The following is a 26560-nucleotide window of genomic DNA, read 5'->3' on the forward strand; positions in this document are numbered from 1 at the left end:
GTCCCGACAAATGAATGACTCATGCGTCTTACCATTTGAAATTTACACTCTACCAGTTTAACATCAACGAGTCTCAACTTGTATCGACCTCTTCCAAGGTCCACCCAGTAAAATAGAAATTACCCTTTACAACAACCTGAACAAATAAGTTTCCTGCTTTCCATACCTTTCTTATCTTAATCTCATCTTATCTTATCTTCAAATGTGACCATCCCCAATGATATCAGCAATAGGAAGTGCTCACTCGATGCCGCGTATGAGAAGCTTCAGCCAAGAGTCTTCAGGAAACACAACCTCAAAACTGCTACCAAGCAGTCAATGTAATGAGCGGCAGTTATCAACTCAGTTTTCATATTTGTGAGACAAGGCGTGAATTTCTTATCGATGTCACATCAAACTGCTGGGCTTGTGTCTGAATTACAAACAATTAATATTGTTGTTAAGGTAGCAAGCTGGCGGAATCTAGCACGCCGGATAAAATGCTTAGCAGCATTTCGTTCGTCTTTATGCAATAAGTTCAAATGTCGCCGAGGTCGACTTTGCTTTTCATCCTTTCGGGGTCGATAAAATAAGTACCAGTTGAACACTGAGATCGATTTAATCGACTTACCCTCACCTCAAATTCCAGGCCTTGTGCTAATGGTAGAAAACATTATTATTATTGCAGGCAGCAAACTGGCAGAAATCATTGGTGCGTCAGACAAAATGCTTAAGGCATAATCAAACCCTCTCTTTGAAGCCTGAAAATTCATCCATCTATTTCCTGATTTATCCGCCCCGAACCATTTCTATCTCTCCCACCTTACCCCTCCCCTCAATACTGATATTTCCCATCAACTTCCATCCTCTCTAATTGTCAACAGGTAAATTCTCTCATTCTTTCTTTCTCTTTTTTTTTCTATCTATCTGCAAGAAGTCAACAAAATGAAATCTACAACCCATAGAGTGGACCACAGAATGGCAAATAACCCGAGTACACCAACGTGAATAAGCTGTATTGTGGAATTACAATAAAAGCAATATCAACTGATATTTTTCTTCCTCTCATTTATTTGTCACATGTAAATCGTCACACTTGTACTCCGAAAGTTTGCTCACGGTCCTAACCACAACCATTCTATCTTCTTCCCAGCTACACTCACCCACCCTTAGAAAACGCAGGCTAGCCATGTATCTTCTCTTTTGCAAGACATATACACTTGTCCCCCCATCAAACTTTAGCCACTCAATACCTGGTATAAAGCAAACCTTGCTCAAATAGTCTTTTTCTTTTCCCATTTCCTACTCCTTTCCTGTTTTGCAAGTTTCTACTAGGTGACCTCAGTAGTGCCGGTGGCGAGAGAAAAGCACCCAGTATACACTGGCGTTAAGAACGGCACCCAGCCATAGAAACAACGCAAAACTGACGTTGAGGTCTCGTCGCAGCCCTGCAGCTATCCAGAACTTGTCGTTCACCCATAACAGCATGGAGAACGAACGCCAAATGATGATGATGATAATGGTAAAGTTGTTCGCCCTTCCTTCATTCTCAACTTGGGCCTGGGCTATGCTGGTTACGAACCTGGAATTTCAAAGTCGATTAGGTAAACCCGTAATCCTAGATAGGGGCTCATTTCGGTGAGTCAACTGAGCTGGGGACTCGTGTAAGACAGGATTGTCACGCCCTAGAATGACGGGTGAGGTTTTAGATCTCACTAAATTAATTTAATTACCATAGTCACCAAAAACACAAAATATTTGAAATGTTGCCATTTTACGTACTTATAACGAAAGGTATAATGAGGCAAAAATAATGATTTGGAACTAAAGTGTAAGTCCACAAACGCTTTAGTAGAGGAGACAGTCAATAAAATCGAAGTTAGTACTTGGAACAAAAAAAAACCAAAACAACAACAAAATGAAATAAACAAAAGCTGTGAGAAACAAGATCCTCACATTTTTGACCTCAAATCACATAGCAAATTGTTGTCGTAAATAACAACGAGGAACGTTTTTATAGCGGAGCACCGTTATTGGGATCACATGACATGTCAGCTGACAAAGTGTGTCAGTGCAGCCTTCTGTGTGTGTGCGTGTGTGTGTGTGTTTGTGTACATTTCACTCACACACACATATGTATGAGTATATATACCTCAGTGTGTATATGTGTGTTTGTGTGCGGTGTATATATATATAACGCACTGTTGATTACTTGGCTGTGATCTGTTTCATACGACTTATCTCTTCCTCATCATCATTGTAATTCGTTCTTTATCTCTTCCATTTACATCTACACACACACAATCATACATTTATATATGTATATACACACTGATCTCTTGTAAATATCGTGTCCAGAGTCTCATATAAACACACAACAAATATATTATATATATATATATACTACATAATTATATATATATGTACGAAGCACCTGTTTAAGCTCGGACCTTATCTATAATTGTGATTCTCCTCCCGAAACATTTAAATCTCTCTCCCACCCTCTTAGTTTCCCCTTGTAAACACCACTCCCCCTCTATATATACTCACTAACTCTGTCTCTATCTATCTTTCCCTCTTACTCTCTTGTACTTTATATTACTATATATATCCGCCTGTGTCTTCCTGTGGTTCTTCTGTCCGCTGCCGTTGTTGTTCTTCTTCGTATCTCACATCTCAAACAAACCCTCAGGACTGCGAAGATGTCTTTAGAGGAGGCTGACGAGAAAACGTCCCTGATTCGATCCACTGAACAAGATGCAGACGAAGAGGAAGAAGAAGAATTATCCGGGTGCGGGGCCACTTTACCATGCAACCCCCGTCGGAACTTACATCGATACCTCATCCTTTTTATCATGTGTTTCCTTAGTTTTGGTAAGTTTTTTTTTTTTTACTTATTTTGTTTTTTTTTTTGCTTTTTTTAAAATTTCAAATGTTCTCTTCAACAATCATCATCATCATCATCATCATCATCATCATCATCATCAAAGTAACTGAAACCAATGCAAATACGAGAACAATAACCACCCCCACCATCAACTTTAGCAAACACTTCCACAACCACACTAGAAATAACACATTGGATAACACAAGTTTGAACACAAACAGACGGGATAGCCACGGCTGGCTGGAATACCTTTGATCATGAGGGTAAACTTGGGCGCTAAACTACAACCACTAATACTGCTACATCAAACAACCACGTTCACCACTATTGCAACCCCCACAGTGATCACCACACCGTGGGCTAGAAATAGCAGTCAAACAATATATCCTTCAAATCCAGCTTTACCGCCCTTTTTACACTGAGACGTCAGAGTATAGATAATGCAATGACCAATTTTTCCCTTGAAAAACACGGCTGGGGTGTCATTGGTCATCTAGATCGTTTGACCAGGGTTGACGGAACAGCAGCTACAGATGCCCTCACCACCAACAACAATAACCTGTGTTTAAACACCTCCCACAATAACAATAACAGCAATTATTATTTACTGGTCACCGTCTAGTTAATTAGTGGAGCGTGGCGATTATAATGACAAGGTGTGTGTGTGTGTGTGTGGATTTGGTCTGAGATCCTAATATATTCTAACAAAAAAACTAGGGTGAAATAATGTGTTGTGTGTGTGTGTGTTTAGCCCCAAATTAATGCTTTGCTCTTGTTCCTAAATCCATCCATCCATGTTTTTCTGTTTGTTATGTTGTCGTAGAATCTTTGGAATATCATTTACGTAAGGCAAATAATATATATATATAATCTGGAGGTCCCACTACGAATTACAAAAACATTAAATGAACTGCTTTAAAATTTTCCATTGTTATTTGTAAGTGGTGTTTAGGGTAATAATAATAAAAAAAAAAACCTCGACTCCGTCGGTCACGAATGACCATGGGTGCACCTAAGAGGTTCCCCTCCGGGGTAACAAGTCTGGGTGGAAAGTCGCCTCCCTGATGAACGCACAACTTAAGGTTGTTTTTCTACAGATGAGTGAACTGGGGCAACGTGAAATATAGTGTCTTGCTCAAGAACACAACACGTAGCCCGGTCCTGGAATCGAACTCACAACCTCACGACCGTAAGCTCGGCGCTCTAACCACGGAGCCATGCGCCTTCGTGGTAATAATTATTATGAATGCTAGTACCAGTGCTCAACTGGTACTTATTTTATCGACCCCGAAAGGGTGAAAAGCGTAAGTTATCTAGACGGAATTTGAACCCCAAATTTGAGTACAAGGACAGTGATTTCGGGAGTAGGAGCTAAATCTATTACTTCGACCCCAGGGCTTAACTGATATTTATTTTACCGCCAAATGAAAGGCAAAGTCGACCCCGGTGGAATTGTGAAGACGGACGAAATGTCGCGAAGCATTTTGTCCGGCGTGCTAACGATTCTGCTATGTCGCCGCCTTATCAAAATTTTTCTAAAACTTCTCACCGCAAGAATCAACCCAAGATGTATGGGAAATCCTTCGGTATTGGTAGACAACATCATTCACTTACACAGCTTTCCCTCATGACATAGATAAAAGGGGTGAATGACTCCATCTCTTCATACCGACACCCTGGACACCAATACCGAAGGATCGCCGATGTGTGAACTGGCGAGACGTTACTCATCCTTCGGTCCTTATTTTTGTCATCCTCTTAATTATCTCGTCATCCTCCCAGGGACCCGATTTAGGAACAGTTGCTACAAAAATAAAAGCTGGGAGTAAAGAAAAAAAAACAAAGTTTCCTATTGTAACACATGATTATATTGATGGAGCACCCCCCCCCCTCCGTTTCATGTAGAAAGAAGGAAAAGGTCAGGGTAAGAGGTGGTGGGTGGGGGAGTCACCTTATTTGCAACACGAGTTTGTCGTTCTTCCACATTCTGCATAACATTGTGTCATTCCAACTCACCAATGTGAAGCTGAAAAATCTTAACCCATTGAATCAAGACAAAATAAATACGCGATCACTGTTCAATAATGTGTTTTTTGTGTACAAATAGTGATGTTTCTATTTTCTGAAGGGGGTTCTATTTCCAATAAATAAACACAACAGTGATTTCGTTACTCGTAGGGATATTGTATCGCCTGATTATCCTGGCCCCGTTTAAAGTGCATATCGACGGGGGAGCTGTGTCGTGTCTGTAAAATGTATAAAAGTTCAGTTTGTTTGATGTGAAAAATCATAATTTCTTGAGTAGTGTTAAATGAGAGCGAAAATGGATTTTCCTTGACAAAAAGTAGTGAGTGTTTCTGTGGAAAATGAAACCAAGAGATCGAATGTTCGTTTTCCAAGTAAACAGAATTGAAATGGAAGTAAAGCATTGAATAAGTAGTTTATGGAGGGGAGAGTGTTGGTTAGCATAAAGAATCGTTGTGGGATTAGGCAAACAGATAAACGAGACCTTAGTAGATATTGGTACTCAACAATCACAGTTGAATTGATGTGGCAGGCATGCCTCTCCTAACGATTGATCTGAACAAGTAACAAAAAAAAAAAAAATGAAATCCTTTTATTCCGACTCAAAAGAGATGAAAAGCAAAAAATCAATCTTGGTGGTGTCGATTCATCAATAGATATCTTATAGAAATCGAACGTCAGGCCATTTGGTGGGGCAGATCAGTCTTCTGCTGTAACCCTTGGCATTCTTTATGAGGATATTAAAAGTGATTCAGATTCTTGACTGGTTTCAGTGACCGCAAATAAAAATGAGGTGAAGACGTAGCCGTGTGGTAGTCTGTTGGACACACAGTCGTAAGATAGTGGGGGTCGATTCCCCAACTTGAGGACATATTTTGTCCTTGGGTAAAGCATGAGTCGGTTCTGACGGAGAGTTGCGCCTCGCAGACGACTGGTCCTGTATCTTGCAAACGGAATATGTCAATGACTCTTGGTGTCTACATTACACTGGATCATGATGATGATGATGGTGGTGGTGTTGATAGGAATGAAAGTGAATTTGCTACGGCAGAAGTTGAACTTGGAATATAAAGAAAGGAATGAACGATGTGGCCGTTCGGTTTAGAATTTACTGTGTGTGTAAATGTGCATATACATACAAGCATACAGACATAAACACACACAAATAGTTGGGAACGTGACCCGACTTTTCATCCGATGTCACTTTGTCCCATATCTTTTGGTCTGACGACTTTTTGTCCAACGACCTTTTCCCGATTTTAAATAAACTCTTCAGAAAACAAGATGAACATCAAAATCAAATAATCATTGAAAATTTTACTGATAAGATTTGTTGTTGGACAAAAGACGTTTGACGAAAAGACATAACACCAGTTGGGAAGTTCTACTTGGCAGTCATTTGGTATTGTATTCTACTCCACTGCATGACTTCTATAGCAAATTTCTCTTGTCATAGCCCTTGGATGACCGAAAGTTTTGTCTCATTGAAACTGTGAGGTGTGGGGGAGAGGAGATGTCTGTCGGGTGGGTTGTACCTGGGTAGTGGACTTCATTCCTTCCCTGAAGCATGACTACATTCTTTATGGATTAACTTTATCACCAGCATATGGTCAGACAGTCTTCTTTCTTATTTAGGGACAAGGCTAGGAGTTTAGGTAGCGGGGTAAGTTGATTATATCGACTCCAGTATATGACTGGTACTTATTTTATCGACCCTGGAGAGATAAAAGCCAAAGTTGATCCTGATGGAATTTGAACGCAGAACGTAAAAAGCCAGGACAAATACAAGGCATTTTTGCGAAGCTCGGATAATTCTGCCACTTGAACACTTTTGACTCAGTAATGATTTTGTTTTATAGAAACAAATAAAGATCATCACTTTATAACGGTATGTGAATCGAAAAATATATAGACTGATAGGTAGAGAGGTAGATAGACACTAAGAGAATTAGTTTTGGCTTGATTAGGTTGAATGAGGTGGACTTCAGTCAGACTTGAGTGTGGAAACAATAGAAGCAACAATTTAGTGTTACACAGATAGATAGGTATATGTTTGTGTGTGTATATATATATATATATATATATATATATATATATATGTGTGTGTGTGTGTGTGTGTGTGTGTGTATACATATATATAAGATAGATAGAGAAAAAAGAGGGAAACAAAATACGAGGTTACAGGTGAAGAGAAGTGTGTGTTTGTGTCTAGCCGCTAATCACTTTCTTAATTTAATTAACTTTCCATTTTATCCATTGAATTTAAAGAGATATCTTTCAATGGCTTGGTTCATTGTTCAATTGATGTATTTTTTTACAACAATTTTATTAGCAAGTCAGAGTATCGGTGTGTGTGTGTAAATGTGAAAATACGAAGAAGGCTGTGCCAGAAATAGCAATGAAGTTACTCTAGAATCACACACTGCTGCCTTGAAAACGGTGGTTTGACGACGTCTTAAAAAACGGAATGGTCACGACTGAAATGGCCTCCATCAATAAATTGCAACAAGAACTATTTGTTGAAAGTTCAAAAAGAAACACAAAAATTTCTTTATATATGATCTATCTATCTATCTATCTATCTATCTGTCTGTCTATCAATCTATCTATCTATTTGTCTGTCTGTCTGTCTATCAATCTATCTATCTATTTGTCTGTCTGTCTGTCTATTATCTAATCTATCTATCTATTTGTCTGTCTGTCTATCTATCTATCTGTCTGCCTGTCTATGTATCTTATCTATCTATCTGTCTGCCTGTCTATGTATCTAATCTATCTATCTATTTGTCTGTGTCTGTCTCTCTCTCTGTGTCTGTCTCTCTCTCTCTGTCTGTCTGTCTATCTATCTGTCTGCCTATCTATCTATCTGTCTGTCTGCCTATCTATCTATCTATCTATCTATCTATCTGTCTGTCTGTCTGTCTGTCTGTCTACATGCATCCATTAAAACATGTAACATGATGTTACGTAATTAGTCAGCAGGGGACGTAACTCTATTGGCACGTGTCATCAAATATGTGCGTTTGTCTCATCGTCTCCTAATTTGTCCCTTCCAATCGTCTACAGCCAACACGTTATCCCCTATAAACTATAGCAAACTGGCAAAGGTGTTAGAACATCGCATGGAAGACCCCAGTGTATCATTCATTCTTGTCTCTAAGGCCTGTGTTCAATTCTTATCGAGATCGGCCATGCTGGAGTCTCCTCCTCTTAGTCTCTCTCACATACACACATACATACATACATACATTACATGCGTGTGTGTGTTGGGGAGGGGTGTTGTACTGCTGGTCAAAGGTCCGGTCTTGTCACGTCGATTCGCTCTTAGAACCGCGTTTAAAGTATCTCTGCAGAGATATTCAGCTGCTTGCATACTGTGTTGTCTTAAGGGATTGTCACGCAGGGGGACACCACGAGTCTAGGAGAGTGGGGGCAGGGGGGGGGGGGGGGGCTAGCTGCTAATCTATGTATACTGTGGTTGTGTAGTGTAGGGGCCCCACAGAGCGTTGCTTTTGTTAAGACAGCCCTTGTTTACATGTTTGCTAACCCCCAGCTGTAAAGAATTATTATTGGTGGAATAATTGGAGCGTCGATTGTTGGAGACAGAACAGGGAATCCACCGCCGCCTTCACCCCCACCATTTGTTCTACCCTTGAACCTTTGCGTTTGATAAATGTTGTCAATATCGATAACAACAGAAACAACAGCCATAGAACTATTAGTAACAAGCAACATCAGCTGTGGAATTGTTTCATAATCGAAAGGTCATTACCGTTTATTGTGTTGCTGTGTCAAAGTCTCTCACTCCCCCTCCCCCTCTGTACAGTTATTTGTTTATTTAATTCCTCCGCCGTTCACTTATCACCGCGTGGTCGTCGCCGTCCCCGCCGTCGCCCCCATTAAAGACATGTGATCGACGAATTATCCAGCGAGCCTTTTACGTCATTGGTTCCCCATCTCTTTTCTCTCACGTCCCACTTTAGCTTACTCTTTTACTTGTTACAGTCATTTGACTGCGGCCATGCTGGAGCACCGCCTTTAGTCGAGCAAATCGACCCCAGGACTTATTCTTTGTAAGCCCAGTACTTATTCTATCGGCTTGTTATTGTTGAAAAGAATCCATTTTCATCACACAAGACAATACAATGCAAAAATGGTTCGCTTTTATTCCGTGACAGCAAAGCGTAGCAAGTTTCAAGATGACGGGTCAATTGAACGCTCATTCAGCTCGTGTGGTACCCACTTGTCCAGCTTCTTTATCTTGCCGCTTCTTTATCATATATATATATATATATATATATATATATATATATATATATATATATATATATGTATGTAGAAACTCTGCCAAATCAGATTGGAGCCTGGTGTCGCCTCCTGGTCCACCAGTCCTCAGTCAAATCGTCCAACCCATGCTAGCATGGAAAGCGGACGTTAAACGACGATGATGATGATATATAGATATCATATATATATATATATATATATATATATATATAAATACAATGTGTCACTTGTGAAACATTGTATTTATTCCTTCCCCGTCCCCAACTCCCTTTTTTAAAAAAACACTCTCGAGATTTAGCTGTTGTTTTTAGCAAACCGTGCAACCGTTTAGAACCCTCCCCCTGAGTTCCTGCGATTCCTAGAGGAATCAGAGGAACCCACCACCACCACCACCGATAATACTACTGGTACTTCTAAGCTCAGCTGACTGATTTCAGCAACTTCTAAGTAGAGACGGGAAGTGGTGGTGGGGGGAGGGATGTGTATCTGTGTCACATGTTTGTTGTGATATTTTCACATCACCAAGGAAGTAAGTCAGCTATTCCTGACCTCTCCAATGTCATGTGGTCTAACGCACACACACACACACACACACATGTGTGTGAGTCATGAACGTGATGTTGCTTAGTATATTAGCAGAAGCCCTGTGTGAGTTTGGAGAAGTTCTTTTGCCAGGAGGTCATCGTTATGGGATTGTCTGTGTGTGGGAGTTAAACAGATGAATTTAAAAAGGCTTTCCCTCCCCCCTCTCCCTTTTTATACATTAATGTTCAGTTCTAATAAAAACAATTTTACATTAATCTGATGGGTTGCTCCATACTTTTGTACAAATCTATCATTCTTAAACAGGAATGTTGTGGACAGTGAGTTCGAAGTATGGGACTGCAATACTTTAGAGCCTTTATGTAGGCTCTGTTTAATTAAAGTCCTCCTTGGGTGCAGTAATAAAAATAAATGCGCCCTTTTAAAGCCTAGCTAGGCTCATGGGCCCGGTTTCCCCGGTTTCAATGGCGTATGTGTTCCCCAGCTGTAAGGGACGCCAGTCCATCACAGCGTTACTCATTTTTGTCAGCTGAGTGGACTGGAGCAACGTGAAATGAAACGTTTTGCTCAAGAACACAAGGCGTCGACCGGTCCAGGAATCGAAACCACAACCTTACGATCATGATGCTGACACCCTAACCACTTGGCCACGCGCCTCTACCTTGGGTGCAGTGGTAATTAGCTTTTGTGGCAGAGGTGGGGGAATTATGGAGAAATTTTGATCAATTAAATTTTTATTGATTAAATTTGTAGTTATGTTGTTGTTTAGAATTTATTGATGTATGTAGAACTTTGTAAACAAACCAGGGGGTGTTTCCCCTTTGTTGGGGAGGTACAAGGTGTGACAATATTTCTTTGCTTTCCAGTATTAATGGATTTAATCTTTTTGTTTGGACAATGTAAAGGTCAAAGGTACAAAGTTCAGTATTTAAGCCTTTAGTTACTGGGTGTGTCAGCATTTTTTCCACAAAAGTGAAAGTAGTAAGTGGTAAGACTGGTCATTTCTCTATTTATTGTAGTGGTTAGGGTTGGTCATTTCCTGTTCCCATTTGTAAGGGGGGAGGGTTATTAATGAGGCATGTCATGGCTTTGTTAGTGGAGGAAATTGCTCCAGTCTCTATTCGTTTATTCTTTTACTTGTTTCAGTCATTTGACTGCGGCCATGCTGGAGCACCACCTTTAGTTGAACAAATCGACCCCAAGTTTGTTCTTCGTAAGCCTGATACTTATTCTATCAGTCTTTTTTGCCATTCCGCTAAGTCACAGGGACGTAAACACACCAACATCGGTTTTCAAGCGATGGGCTTCTTTCAGTTTCTGTCTACCAAATCCACTCACAAGGCAACTACTCGACAGAGGGAACCAACAACTGCATGGCTGGAATGTCCTTAAACTGCCTTATTTCTCATCATTGTGTTTTGCATCTTGTTCTATTTAATACAATTCCCGACCAACCCATGCCAGCATAGAAACTGGATATTAAATGATGATGATGATGATGATGATTCCAGATCTGGATATTATGTGACATCATTCTTTTTATACCTGCTTCATACAGGTTGCTGCTCACGTATCACCGGAAAAACATTTTCCCCAAAATTTTTCCTGGAAATTGCAAACACTGCCCCAACACCTGTAACAATTACAATCTCACTGCCCAAGAAAATTATAATTACTCTTAACAATTAAAATTATTTTTCCCCTCCAACAATTGGAATTATCCCAGAAAAATCTCACCCTCAACATAAATTACTAACCTTTACATGCAAAAAATTAAAAAATTTCATCAAAGAATAACAATAATAAAAAAAATTCTTCAAAATTATCAGCCAAGAAATTGTTTTTAATTTTTTTTTTTTTGTCGCCCTTTCAAAGCCTAGCCAGGCTCATGGGCCCGGTTTCCTGGTTTTTATGGCGTATGTGTTCCTCCCAGCTGGACGGGATGCCAGTCCATCGCAGCGTTACTCAAGAAACAGGAAGAAAGAGTGAGAGAAAGTTGGGGCGAGAGAGTACAACAGGCGTCGCCACCATCCCCTGCCGGAGCCTCGTGGGGCTTTAGGTGTTTTCGCTCAATAAATACTCACAACGCTTGGTCTGGGAATCGAAACCGTGATCCTCCGACGGCGAGTCCGCTGCCCTAACCACTGGGCCATTGCGCCTCTACTATGTTTTTAATTTAGCATCAGATTTACCATTTACCATTGTTTCTTTTTCTTCTTCTTCTTCTTCTTCTTCAGGCAGCTATTTCTGTTATGATAACCCAGCAGCACTTCAAGATCATATGTTGAAAGATCTCAGCTTGCAAGAATACCAATTCATGAGTTTTTATATGTGGTACTCTTGGCCGAACGTCATTCTCTGTTTCTTCGGTGGATTTCTTATTGACAGGCTTTTTGGTGTCCGACTTGGAGCCATCATTTTCAGCAGTTTTGTCACAGTTGGACAAGTAAGTCATTTCGCTTGTTTCTTGGATTTGGGATTTAAACCTTTAGCAGATTACTTTGTTCAAATTCATTTGAATTAATCCTGCATTAACTTGTAGCTTTCAGATTTCAATCATGCGGTTGCTTATTTTCAGAATGAAAATGGCTGGTTTGAACGTAAAACGCAGGAGAAATATTTGAGCCAGATATGGTGGGTTTAAATACTAAAGGGTTAGCTTTAATTCTATTTAATGCCTTCTCCTTTCTTTCTCTTGAAAACATAATTTTGAGGGCAAATAGCTGTGTGGATATGTAGCTGAGCTATTGACCTCAGGAGATCTTGGAGTTGTCATTATGCTGTGTCTCTGAAGAGGAAGACTCCTGCAAACTTGGCAAACATCATTGTCATACAAGCAATGTCTTTCGTCTCCAACTTTCCTCAAAAACATATCTGACCATGGGAGAAATATTACCTTACTTGAATAAAAGGTGAGGGTTGCTAATAGGAAAGGCTAGTTGCCCTTCCCATTGCCACCTGTAATCTGTGAGGGCATTTGCTTCAAGGAATTCCATCTGGCCATATCAAGCAAGCTTTCATCTTTCCTACCTGCGCAAGGTGTGGCTCCTTTGCTGCCCTACAAAGCTCTGTGTTTTGTGCTCAGTGTATGAGATTTGTAGCAGCCCTCTGAAGAGAGGAAAAGGGGGAGGAAAATGAGAGAGGGGAGAAGTAATAAAAACAGAGAAGAGAGAAAATGAAGGCAGAGGATAACTTGCGCTCAAATGCCTTGATTCTTCATTCCATGTCAAGAAAACCTCTTGGTATTCATTTCAAACCTGTGTTCTGAGTTCAAATGTCACTGAAGTCATTTTGCATTTTATACTTCTGTGGTTGATTAAAAAAAGGGGTCAACATAAAGAGGCGGAATGATTAGGGGTATCAGATGGGGTACTTTTATATTATTTCTTCCAGTTCTTTATATTGCTGAGTTCAAATCTCAACTTGGAGGAGGGTGGCTGGGTAGACTTAATCCATTGCTTGCTTTAATCCTTTAGCTTTCAGATTACTCTCTCAAATGTGTAATGCTTATTTATTTACATGGTTAATCCTGCATTATCTCGTGGCTTTGAGATTTTGATGGTGCAGTTATTTGTTGCTAGAATGACATTGTAGAGTCAGTGTGAGAGGTGGGATGAAGTCAGTTTGAAAATAAAAATAGGTAGACATTTTGGGGTCTGATTTGTATCATTGTAAATGCTAATAAATTAATGTCATCATCACCGGGCACCAAGGGTGGGACAACTCTGAGTTTTGAGGGTACCTTTGTCCCTTATGGTGGCCCTGTATAAAGTGTCATGGACACCACCTTTCTTCCTGACTAAAACCATTAAAAAAAAAATGACAATAATTAATTTACAATATCACTCATTAATCGTCATTCTTTTTTCTCTCAGGTAATATTTGCACTTGGCGCCATCTACGATAAATTATGGTTGATGGATATGGGTCGGTTCATTTTTGGGTGAGTATTTTCTGTGTCAGGGTTTTGGGGTTTCTCTTTGTGGTTCTCATCTTCCTTCAGTTTCTCTCTTCTCTGCTTCCATCGCTTCTCACTCCTCTTCCCTCAACATTCTCCTCTCTCTTCCCCTCCTCCTCTTCTCCCTACTCCCCCCTCTCTCCAGTGTTTTACCGGAATTAGGATTTGTTTTCTTGGAACTTTCTTCACCTTCAAACATCATTCAGTTCAAATATTCTCCTCACCTTCAGTCCCGTCTGTCTGTCCATCTCTCTTGAGGATGCAGCATGAGTGAATGGTTCAGAAGGTGCAAGGTTCAATCCTGCCCTCTGGCATTTTCAACAACTGTCTCAGGTTGACACATATTTTGTGAATGACTTATAATTCAAATATGTTTCAGTCATAACCATTCCCTCATTTTTTTTTTGAGACAATGTATCTTGGATTACATTAACTTCTGTGCCTTTCTATGTAGTTGTCTATTTCCCAGATTAGTTCTGGTTAAACAGATCTATGATCAACATGTGTGTATGTGTGTATATTATATACGTTTATGTGTGTGCCTATAAAGGTTGCTACCATTTACCGTTTGTGTTTCTCCTGACAGAATCGGAGGTGAATCCCTGGCCGTGGCGCAGAACACTTATGCTGTGAAATGGTTCAAAGGCAAAGAACTCAACATGGTCTTTGGTTTACAGTTGAGCTTTTCCCGAATTGTAAGTTGGGGGTCTTTTCACTCCTCTTCTATTTCATGCTCTTGTTGTTGTTGTTTAACCCTAGGTCAGTCCTAGGGTTAAACAGTCTGTGTGTCTCTGATATTCCTGTAAATTGAAGTCCTTTAAAAGTGTTCTGGCTAAACAAAGGAGTAAGGATCATCATCACTATCCAATGTGCTGGATCCATCAAGGGATGTTGTGGGATAAAAGTCTGTCTAACGATCTACAAATCACAGATGGTGTCAGATGTCAAAAAAAGAAAGAAAAAACGACTATTGAAGAGGTTGCAAAATGCAAGGAGAATATTAGAAAAAATAAATAGGTGGTGCTCCAACATGGCCACAGTCAAATGACTGAAACAAGTAAAAGAGTAAGTAAATGAGTGGAAATCGAACCTGAGAAATGTCCCCAGACTCAAATAAAATGAAAGAAATATATAAAATACATATGAAGGGAAGTAATCATTAAGGACCTGTAAGTATCAGTTATTTCCCTTGTAAAATGCCTGGGCCGCGAGAATTGCTGAAAGAATATCTTGTTTTTCTTTATTTATATATATATATATATATATATATATACACATGTATATTATGTATATAATATATATGTATGTAATATGTACACATATATAGATGATATATATGCACACACAAATATATATAATATGTATATATAGACGTAGGAGTGGCTGTGTGGTAAGTAGCTTGCTTCCCAACCACATGGTCCCGGGTTCATTCCCACTGCGTGGCACCTTGGGTAAGTGTCTTCTATTATAGCCTCGGGCCGACCAAAGCCTTGTGAGTGGATTTGGTAGACGGAAACTGAAAGAAGCCCGTCGTATATATGTATATATATATGTATGTGTTTGTGTGTCTGTGTTTGTCCCTCCAACATCGCTTGACAACCGACGCTGGTGTGTTTATGTCCCCGTAACTTAGCGGTTCGGCAAAAGAGACCGTTAGAATAAGTACTAGGCTTCTAAAGAATAAGTCCTGGGGTCGATTTGCTCGACTAAAGAGTAAAAGAGTATATATATATATATATATAAAACATACTTAATATTATATATATATATTATATACACACACACACATACATATATATGTGTGTGTGTGTGTGTGTGTGTGTGTGTGTGTGTACAAGAGTAAGCACATAAATGTAAAACAAGGAGGGTAAAAAAGGGTTCGAATATTGGAGGTAGAATAATATGTTTTATTAATATATATACATGATGTCTGTGAGCATGGGAAACAGATGTTAAAAGTCTGTTTCCCATGCCTTCACTATGATGATGATGATGTATATATTAGTTGTTCACACACATCTCTTTTTTCATTTATTCCAGGGAAGTACTGTCAACATGAATATCATGGGACCCCTCTACAATATATTTAGTCGAGATAATCCTGGATATAAAGGACTCGGTTATTTGCTTCTTATTGGTAAGTTGCTCTGTGTTGATATTTCCCAGACATCAAAGTTTCATCATTCAATTAACCTTAAATTACATGTCTCTACATTACACACACACATACACACACACACACACACACACACACACACACACTGTGAAGTCCCAGTCAACTCTGCTCTCTGTACAGAGAATAATGACAGAATCTTGACTGCTGATGCTATCAGCAAAACCTGTGTTGTTATTCTTAAACCTGCTTTAAACTCCCAATCCTGTATCAACATGCATTCATCTGTATCTTACATATATGCATACACACACCTGTACCTCAGATACTCAAGTGTCTCCTGCCCCCCCCCCAACCATTCAACAAACTGAATGCAGTGTTGATCAAATGCTTTCATGTTCTTCTCTTCTTTCAGTTGGTGGTGCCACCTGTCTTGTGTCCTTGTCCTGTGCCTTGTTATTGGCATTATTTGATAAAAGAGCTGACAGAATTCTCAAAATCAAAGCCAAAGCAGGTAGAGTTTTACTTTTTATTTTCCTTTGAAAACTACTGAATTGTTGTTGTTTGCGTCTATTATCTTTCAGGTTTCCGTAATTAACCTGCAGAGGGCACCAGTAGAAAGCGCCAGTCCCTATCATTTATACCAACCCCCAATACATAGTCTGCTTTTTATGCTATCATTCTACATTTCAACAAATGGCTGAGTTGATCTATCAAGTTATGCCTCCCTTTTGAGAATTGTTTTCTGTTGTTAAATATGTGTGTGTGTGTGTGTGTGTGTGTGTGTGTACATTTACGTAGGCTGTGCTTTCATTTGTCTGTGTTACATTTTACATGTAACTTATATTCATATGACACAATACAATGATGCAATGTTTCTGTTTTGATTTCATTAACAGAGGAAGTCGTCAACATAAAAGATGTGAAGGATTTCCCTTTAACGATGTGGCTTATTTGCATTATTTGTGTAGCTTATTACGTTACAGTCTTCCCATTTATTGGCCTCGGTCTGTGAGTAGAGCTTTGAAATTTCCTTCTCGTTATTCTCTTATTCTCTTCTCAATGCTCGTTAACTATATATTTCCTTATTTTGACTCTTCTAGTCAGAGTTATCTTCTAATTTTTTTACCTCTCTCTCTGCAAGTAACAAATATCTCTGGACACGACCAGATTAGTATTTATTTTACATGATAAGAGTTTAGCAATTAACATAATTTACATAACTAGAATCAATTAAACATATTTTTACCTAATGAGCATTACACATTCTGGCTAATCAAGCATAATTTACCTAACAACATTACACTTCTTCTTAATTATTCATAATCCACCATTTTTAATTGATTTAGTGCTTTACCATTTTTAATTATGCCCGTTAGTCAATCTTTTCCTAAAATTTCTTTTTTTTTTTCCAGAGTCTTTTTTGAAAATAAATTCGATTTTGATGCTTCATTAGCTGCCACAGTCAACAGGTAAGAATTAGTTTTTTCTCTTTCTTCTCCTCCCTCCTCCTCTCTTCCTCTTTCCATTTAAGGTAGTGGAATTGGTAGAGCTTCAAGCATGATACCCAGTGGTATTTAGTTAAGGTTCTTTACTGAATACCAAGTTCAACTCTCACCAAAGTCAGTGTTGTCTCTCATCCATTCTGGATCAATAAAATATGACACTAATCAAGCGCATTGGCCATTCGAGGTTAATGATATAAATACCAGTTAACTTCTGGGGGTCAATGTAAAATTGTTGGTCTCATGCCAAAATTAGATGGAATTATTAATATTATCGTTATTATTATTATTACTGAACAGATTAGACTGCTGGAAAATAAAAGAATCCTAACATTGGGCTAAAACAAGCCTTAGATGTCGAGGCAGCCTCCGGAAGCCAAAATTCTTCTTCTTATTATTATTATTATTGTTATTATTATTATTATTATTATTATTATTATTAAGGCAGTGAGCTGGCAGCATTGTTAGCATGCTGGGCAAAATGCTTAGCGACATTTCGTCCCTCCTTACGTTCTGAGTTCAAATTCCGCCAAGGTTCATTTCATTTTCCATCCTTTCAGATTTGATAAAATAAGTACCAGTTGAGCAACTGGGGTTCATGTATTTGAAGAGCCCATTTCCCAATATTCCTGGCCTTGTGCCTAAAGCAGAAAAGATTATTATTATTATTTTCTGAGTTCAAATCAGGGCAGCTTTGTCCTTCGTATCTCTGGAATCCATAAAATTCTTAGTCGAGTTCTAGCATCAATGTAAGTGATTAATATTTGTTGCCCCACCCCACAAAAACAAAAGCCTGAGATAGAAATAACTTACTAATTAAACAAACTAATTAACTAATTAACTTGTTTTATTTTCAGTATTGTATATATTATATCCGCTGTGGCCTCACCTGTCAGTGGTCTGATTGTGGACAAAACTGGTAAAAATATATTCTGGTTGTCTCTTGGCATTTTTGTTACCTTGATCTGCCATGCATTGATGGGATTTACGTTCTTAAACCCTTTTGTAGCCATGGTACGTGTACACTCTTTCTCTCTTTGTGTGTGTGTGTGCATGCGTGCATATATGTGTTTGTGTGTGTGTGTCTGTGTATGTTTTTTTTTATGTTCAGTTCTAATAAAAACAATTTTACATTAATTTGATGGGTTATTCCATACTTTTGTAGATTCCAAATTTGTTACTCTTAAACATGAATATTATCGACAGGGACTTCGAAGTTACAGCTAGTTAAGCCATTGCCAGACTGTTATGCATTGAAGTTAATCTTGGTTTAGCGGTATTTCGTCTTTCTTTATGTTCTGAGTTCAATATATATATAGTTAAAACTTACTTGCAAATGGATGCGTAGCATTCGATAATATAATAATACAAATGACATGTGAGCATATGCATGTATACATACATATATGTACATACCTACATGTCAGAAAAACGTGGACAAAACAGGAACGGGAACATGAACAAAGCACAAAAAACGAACTTTTTTTACGGACAACAAAATGACCCCATAGGAAAACAGAAAAGCCGCTTATGGAAGTTTTCATCATAAAGAAATAAGATGAAGTGGAGATGCACTGCTGGATGTGCAGTGTGAGTGTGCATAAACGAATTAGTTCAAAGGTGCTGAGTGAAAAAGTGGGCATAAGTGGAATCAGATGCTGTGTACAAGAGAGAAGACTGTGTTTGGTTTGGTCATCAGATGTGTTTGGATGAGGAGAGTTGCATAAAGAAGTGCTGAGTGATATTTGTGGATGGAATCTGTGGAAGAAGGAGACTGAGGAAAACACGAGACAAAGTGGTGAAGAATGACTTTCAGATGATGAACCTCATCAAAGAAATGTCAAAAGACCACCAAGATGAATGGGGACTTGCTTTACTTGAGAAGATCCTTTCATCTAAGGATTAAACGTCTGTCCCTTATGCCTGTGCCCCCTGCACACAATTTCTCTCTGAAAAATCTCCCCTACAACTTGTCTGCTTAATGACCCCCCCCCCACCCGCTCCCTTCCATTTGTTTTCACCATTCACTTGGATTCCCCTTCCTCTCTATCCCCTACTCTCCTTTCTCACTCACAGAGTTCAATCCTCTTCACCACTCCACTTATCTTCACCCCCTGTTTACCTTTCATGCTACACCCTGACACGTCTCCACCACCACCATCTTTTCTTTCTCTCTCCTCTCCCTCTCTTATACTTTACTCTCTCTTCAACTGATATAAAGTCACTCTCTCTCTCTCTCTCAGTTGACGGGTCTTTGTCTTGCAAGATACTTAGTGACCCCAGCAGGGCTGGTGCCATGTAAAAAGCACTCAGTACGCTCTGCAAATTGGTTGGGATTAAGAAAGCATCAAGTTGTAGAAACGATGCCAAAACAGACAGCAGAACATGGTACAATCCTTTGGCTCTGGTCAAACTGTCCAACCCATGCCAGCATGGAAAACAGATGTTACATGGCGATGATGATGATGATGATGATGATGCTGTATATGTGCTTGTGTATGTGTGTAAAGAGTGCCAAGTACACTATGAAGTGATTGGTGAAGGGCATCCAGTTGTAAAAACCTTGCCAAAACAGACATTGTAGCTCGATGCAGTTTGTTGGCTCCTGTCAAACATGGAAGATAGGCTTAAAAATCGTGATGATGATGATGTTATCTGAGAGAGATTTCACTACTATTTCTAGCAGGCCTAGTGACCATGTAGAGGCTTCCCTGCTGCTGTTATTGTTGCTGTATATTCTTTTTTTTTTTAATATATTTCTTTCGTGTTAATAACATTCTCCTATGTTTTCACATTCTCTCTGTTTTTTCTCTGTCATTCCAGTCCTTGATGGGTGTCGCCTATTCCATTCTAGCCAGTGCTTTGTGGCCCCTTGTGGCTCATATCATTCCAACTCATCAACTTGGAACAGCTTACGGAGTGTATGTATATTTTTTCTTCCTAAAATCCTGGGACTTGCACTAAACCAAATACACAGCTAATCCTCTTGATTTATTACCTTATGTCAAAACCAGGCTGAGTCGGTAGAGCGTTGGATAAAATGTCTTTGTGGGATTTCTTCCAACTCTGCATGTTCTGAGTTCAAATTCTGTTGAGGTTGACTTTGCCCTTCTTCATTTCAGGGTCAGTAAAAAGGGTACCAGTTAAATATTGATATAATCAACTAACCCCCCACCGACACCCCGAGTAACGTTTGACGGTCTTGTACCAAATGGCAGAACCCTGCCAAGGTTGACTTTGCCTGTCATGCTTTCAATAAAATAAACGACTTTCCCCCACCATTGCCACCCAAAATTTGAAGCCATAAAGAAGCAAGCTAATAATATTGATAGTGTACTGGACCAAATGCTTAGTGGCATTTCTACAGGCTGTTTATGTTCTGAGTTCAAATTCCACCGAGGTCAGCTTTGCCTTTCATTCTTTCGGGGGGTCGATAAAATAGGTACCACTTACGTTCTGGGATCAATATAATCAACTAGCCCCTTTCTGAAAATTTGAGGCCTTGTGCCTTTGGTTGAAAAGATTATTATTTGTTGTAATTGAACAACTTCCCAGTTCATCTCTGTTGGCCAAATGATGTTTTTTTTTTAAATTTAGTTTCTTATTTATCAAAAGTTTGGTTCGTGTTCATCAACAGGTTACCCACACATACACTTGCTCTAACTGGGATTGAAACCTCAACAAACCATTTCTGTCCTCAACTTAACACATCAATCACAACATTGTCTCTATTTCATTTCAGAATGCAGGCCATACAGAACTTGGGTCTGGCTTTGGTGTCATATGCTTGTGGTTTAATTGTGGATTCAAAGGGTTACCTGATATTGGAAGTGTTCTTCCTCGTCTGTTTATGCAGTGAGTATTTACTTTGTCTCTCTCTTATAGCTTTCTCTTTGCATGTGTGTGTGTGTGCATATAAATTATATATATATAAGGAGCATTCCATCGGTTACAGTGACAAGGGTCCTAGCTGATCCGATCAACGGAACAGTCTGCTTGTGTAATCAACGAGCAAGTGGTTGAACATTCCACAGACACACGGACCCTTAACGTAGTTCTCGGGGGATATTCAGCATGACACAAAGTGTGACAAGGCTGACCCCTTTGAAATACAGGTACCACTCTATCAAATGTAATGCACATTTATTCACATTCATTTCAACTGATGCTGCATTATCTCATAGCCTAGAGACTTCAATGATGTGACTGTATATTGTATGGTAGGTGTGAGAGGCTGCATCTGGCCAGGTGGAGCATAAAACATTGACATTATTTTGGCCGGATGTGACTGGTTGAAATGTTAAAGGGTTGATCAAATTTTTAATTGCTGCCTTAATTATTTCTTAATTTTTTCTCTTTCTTTCTTTTTTCTTCTTCATTCTAGTCGCTCTCGTTGCTGCAGTTTGTCTTTATTTGCGAGATGTTGCTCAAGGTAAGTCTAACTCAACTACTGCTGTTAATTATATGAGACAAATGTTAATTATGTTAATAAGCGCAGGAGTGGCTGTGTGGCAAGTAGCTTCCTTACCAGCCACATGGTTCCGGGTTCAGTCCCACTGCGTGGCACCTTGGGTAAGAGTCTTCTACTATAGCCTTGGGCCAACCGAAGCCTTGTGAGTGGATTTGGTTGATGGAAACTGAAAGAAGCCCGTCGCGCATATATATATATGTGTGTGTGTGAATGTATGTATTTGTGTGTCTGGGTTTGTCCCCCACCATCACTTGACAACCGATGTTGGTGTGTTTACATCCCCGTAACGTAGCGGTTCGCAAAAAAAGGCCGATGGAATAAGTATAAGGCTTACAATGAATAAGTCCTGGGTCTATTTGTTGGACTAAAGGCAGTGTTCGAGCATGGCCGCAGTTTAATGACTGAAACAAGTAAAAGAATAAAATAAAATAATTAACGAATACAATCAACAAGATTGCAGATTTTGATGTAAGGCAAGGGAGGTAACTGCTTAAGTAGAAAGGGGGATAACTCTGAGGAGGAGTAGAAAGGGGATTAACCCTAAAAAGGAGTAGAAGGGGGATAACTCTGAGAAGAATTATTTTTCCTTCTATCTTTTACTTGTTTCAGCCATAACACCGCCTTGACGGGTTCGGTGAAACAAATCGACCCTTGTACTCTTTTGACAAATCACTCAGTTACGGGGTCGTAAGCATACCAACACCGCTTGTGAAATGGTGATGCGAGCAAATCCAAACACAAAGACACACATACATAGATATATGCATGTATATTTGTATGTGTGTGTTTATGTAGGTGTGTGGCTTAGTGGTTAGGGTGGTGCACTCATGATCATAAGATTGTGGTTTCGATTCTTGGACTGGGCGATTCATTGTGTTCTTGAGCAAAACAACCTTACATGTTGCTCCAGTCCATGCCAAAAGTGAGTAATCCACAAACAGCTCAGCGTCCCTTCCATGGGGGTGGGTGGGTGACCGGGTGGAATATATATAAAAATGTGTATGTATGTATATGCACACTCACACACACAGAAACTGGGAAGGTCTGAGGCTGTAGTAGGAGACACTTGTCCAAGGTTCCACACAGTGGGACTGAACCCAGAACTTTGTGATTGAGAAGCAAACGTCTCACCACACAACCATGCTTGATTTTGTTTTTAAACTTATTTAAATACATCAGCCATCTTTAAATATTTCCTGACGGGATCAACCCACCGTTTAACTTAAAAACAAAACCCTGTTCTGCCCCTCTTATTATTAATATGTTCTTAGTTTGTTTTTTTTTGTTATATGCTTTCATGTCATGGGCCCTGAAATTGACTTTTTTGCATTTTTCTCTGCAAATATTTATTTTTTTAACCTAAACGTATTGCATTTTTGTTTGACAAGTGTTTGTGTGCACACATATTGATGTATGTGTGAGCAGGTTAAACACACACACACATTGATGTATGTGTGAGCGGGTTACACACACACACACATATTGATGTATGTGTGAACGGGTTACACACACACACACACATTGATGTATGTGTGAGCAGGTTACACACACACACACACATTGATGTATGTGTGAGCGGGTTACACACACACACACACATATTGATGTATGTGTGAGTGGGTTACACACAGACACACACACATTGATGTATGTGTGAGTGGGTTACACACAGACACACACACATTGATGTATGTGTGAGCGGGTTACACACACACACACACACATATTAATGTATGTGTGAGCGGGTTACACACACACACATATTGATGTATGTGTGAGCGGGTTACACACACACACACACACACACACATTGATGTATGTGTGAGCGGGTTACACACACACACACATATTGATGTATGTGTGAACGGGTTACACACACACACACACATTGATGTATGTGTGAGCGGGTTACACACACACACACATATTGATGTACGTGTGAGTGGGTTACACACACACACACACACATTGATGTATGTGTGAGCGGGTTACACACACACACACACACATTGATGTATGTGTGAGCGGGTTACACACACACACACACACCCACACACACACACACACACCCACACACACACACAAAGTCTTCTTGGGTGCCATTATTTATAAACTTTGGAACTTTTACTTTTCAGGAGGAAAACTGAATGAAAGTGCTCGGACTAGAAACAAGAGAAAGGAGCAAAGTCTGGATATAAATGGGTAAGATTCATATATATATATAAACATACATACCGAATCTGCACTCCCCGCCCCCTAACCCCTGCACACCCCCTCCCATGCACTCTCTCATCACACCTCTTTTGCAATATTCTGTCACTTGTAATATGGCCTTTGAACTTCAAGAGTATGCCCTGGCCCTTACCACCATCTATATCCCTCTCTCTCTCTTCCTTTATTTTAACCCTCCCATTTATATTCTGATCCCCGTCTCTTGTGAGTATGCCAGGCACTTTGCCACCCTCTCTATCCTGCTGTCTCCTACTCTCTCTCATAATCACCTCTCTTGCACTCCACATCTGATGCCTCTTATGCTTACACTCTGTCAAACCTTCACACTGATATTGCACATCCAGCAATGCATAATGGCTTCTTTCAAGCCTACGCATGTCCTCGGCTGTCACAGCCCATGTTTCACTGCCATGTAGCATAGCTATTCGCACACAGGCATCATACAATCTGCCTTTCACTCTTGAGAGAGAGGCCCTTTGTTGCTAGCAGAGGTAGGAGCTCTTTGGACTTGGCCCATCTTGTGGGGTGTACGCAGAGATAATTGTAGCTATATAAAAGAAATTAACTGTCTGCAAAAATTGTAAATATTTGATAAATTTTGTGATATATATATATATATATATATATATATATATATATTGTGATATATATATATATATATATTAGTATGAAAATGAAATTCTTTCTGTTGATGTGTTATGTTGAGAGGGTTTTCAGATATTTTCAAGAAACTCCTTCTAAAGTTCAGGGCATTAAACCCCAATTGCCTTTGAAAGATTTGTCCTGTTACCCATCATATTGTTAGCTCTGTTGTTAAATACATTTGTTTTTGAAATGTGATCCCTAAACAATGTTGAAACTATTTTTTAATTCCAGCACAAACTAATCTGACACTAAATAAAAAGACCAAATCCTGAACATGTAACTATTTTTTGTACCCTTGTACCCCATCAACCATTGTTATATAAATACATGGACCCTTAAACATATTGCTTTAATTGTAGCCCCATTTACAACCCTATTTACAACCCTTTTTGCTCTTTTCAACCTTGTTATTTTTTTTTTGTTATTTTCCTCTACTTTCCCAAACCTACAAACGTTTTGTCCTGCTCCCAACCTTGTTCAACTCGTATTCCTTGTCTTCGTGCCATCTTCAAAGCAATTTTCATAGAAGAGGCTCTCACAACAGCTCTTACTCCTCGACTACAACAAAAGTTTTTTTCTTTTTTTCTGTGCCTCCATTCTAAACTATGGATGTACAAAAGAATCATTTGGTTCATAACCAAGTTGAGGCAGAAGGGCTACAAATGTAAGTGAAGTACAGGAATAATGAGCAGTAAGGGCATCCATAAAATGAATTTTACCAGATACTCTATGGAGTTTCCTGACTCTTGAAACGCCCATCTCTTCATATGCCATGGCGCCGACATTTTGTCTTTGTTGGGCACTAGAAAGAGGTTTGCAAGAAATAGTTTGCACAGAATTAACAAGTTACATCTCTGGCAGAATTGTTAGCACACTGGACAAAATGCTTAGCGGTATTTCGCCTGTCGCTATATTCTGAGTTCAAATTCCGCTGAGGTCGACTTTGCCTTTCATCTTTTGGGATCGATAAAATAAGTACCATTTGAACACTGGGGTCAATGTAATCAACTCTTCCCCAACTCCCCCAAGCTGCCCTTGTGGAAAAAAAAAATTGATATAATTATTATTATTATTATTATTTTTCCTAATTGTTAAAATGTTTCAATATTTTTTTTTCTTTTTCTTCTTTCAGAGATTAATTCATTAAAAAAAAAAAAAAAAAAAAAAAAAAAACACAGAAAGAAAAGATGCTGGAGAAAAATATGTAAAAAATGTTGAAGCAAAAAAAAACAAACACACTTTTATTTGAACATTACCAATGTTATTATTATCATTATTTTATATTTTACACATATGTCAAAAAAAAAAGACAGAAAAAAGCAGGAAAAAACTTCAGAGAAATCATGACATTAGAAAAACTTAAAAAATTTGTGCGTGTATGTGTTGGAGTATGTGTGTGTGTGTGTGTGTGTGTGACCAGGTAACTATGTCCATATTATAGTTTCATTCAATTATTTGAGTTAATATGAAAGAAGCAAACAGAATACTTCAGTGTTCACCTTTAATATACATCCAGTGAGAATCCACATGAAACTATGCTATGGACTTAATAGAAGGAACCGATACACACACAGAGACACCCTTCCCCACACACACAGGCTCTTTACCACAGGGCATATATTGTACACTTCAATGCTTACACATGTAAACTACTCCATATATATGGTGTGTGTGTGTAAAGATGTATATACATATACAGACGTATATATATATATATATATATATATATATATGTATTTATATAGTTATATGTATATACATATGTATGTGTATGTGTGTGTGTATATATGAATGTAGGTGTGTTTATATATATATATTATAGCAGCGTAACAGTCCTGCGTAAATGGTCTGAAATCTGAAGAAGCTGTGAAATTTTTTAATTATTTTTAACACATGCAAATTGGTTGTGCAAGGG

General features: G+C 39.0%; 1 protein-coding gene across 2 annotated transcripts; it reads left to right on the forward strand.

The window, feature by feature from the left end:
- The first annotated feature begins 2617 nt into the window (after positions 1-2617).
- On the forward strand, positions 2618-25818 carry LOC106884198 (lysosomal dipeptide transporter MFSD1). Of its 2 annotated transcripts, XM_089341664.1 has the most exons (15): positions 2618-2853; positions 11959-12167; positions 13597-13664; positions 14266-14374; positions 15720-15816; positions 16208-16306; positions 16692-16803; positions 17208-17264; positions 18155-18311; positions 20121-20218; positions 21040-21152; positions 21682-21729; positions 23904-23970; positions 24877-24921; positions 25778-25818. In XM_089341664.1, exons 1-14 carry the CDS (start codon positions 2682-2684, stop codon positions 24884-24886), a joined length of 1416 nt encoding a protein of 471 aa, XP_089197790.1. In that variant the 5' UTR covers positions 2618-2681; the 3' UTR covers positions 24887-24921; positions 25778-25818. The 2 variants fall into 2 exon arrangements, with proteins under 2 accessions (XP_089197790.1, XP_089197791.1); XM_089341665.1 differs by lacking the exon at positions 24877-24921.
- Positions 25819-26560: the final 742 nt, after the last annotated feature.

Source organism: Octopus bimaculoides, chromosome 25 (genome assembly GCF_046866305.1).
Source record: "Octopus bimaculoides isolate indiv1 chromosome 25, ASM4686630v1, whole genome shotgun sequence".
In the NCBI taxonomy this organism is placed as follows: Eukaryota; Metazoa; Mollusca; class Cephalopoda; order Octopoda; family Octopodidae; genus Octopus; species Octopus bimaculoides.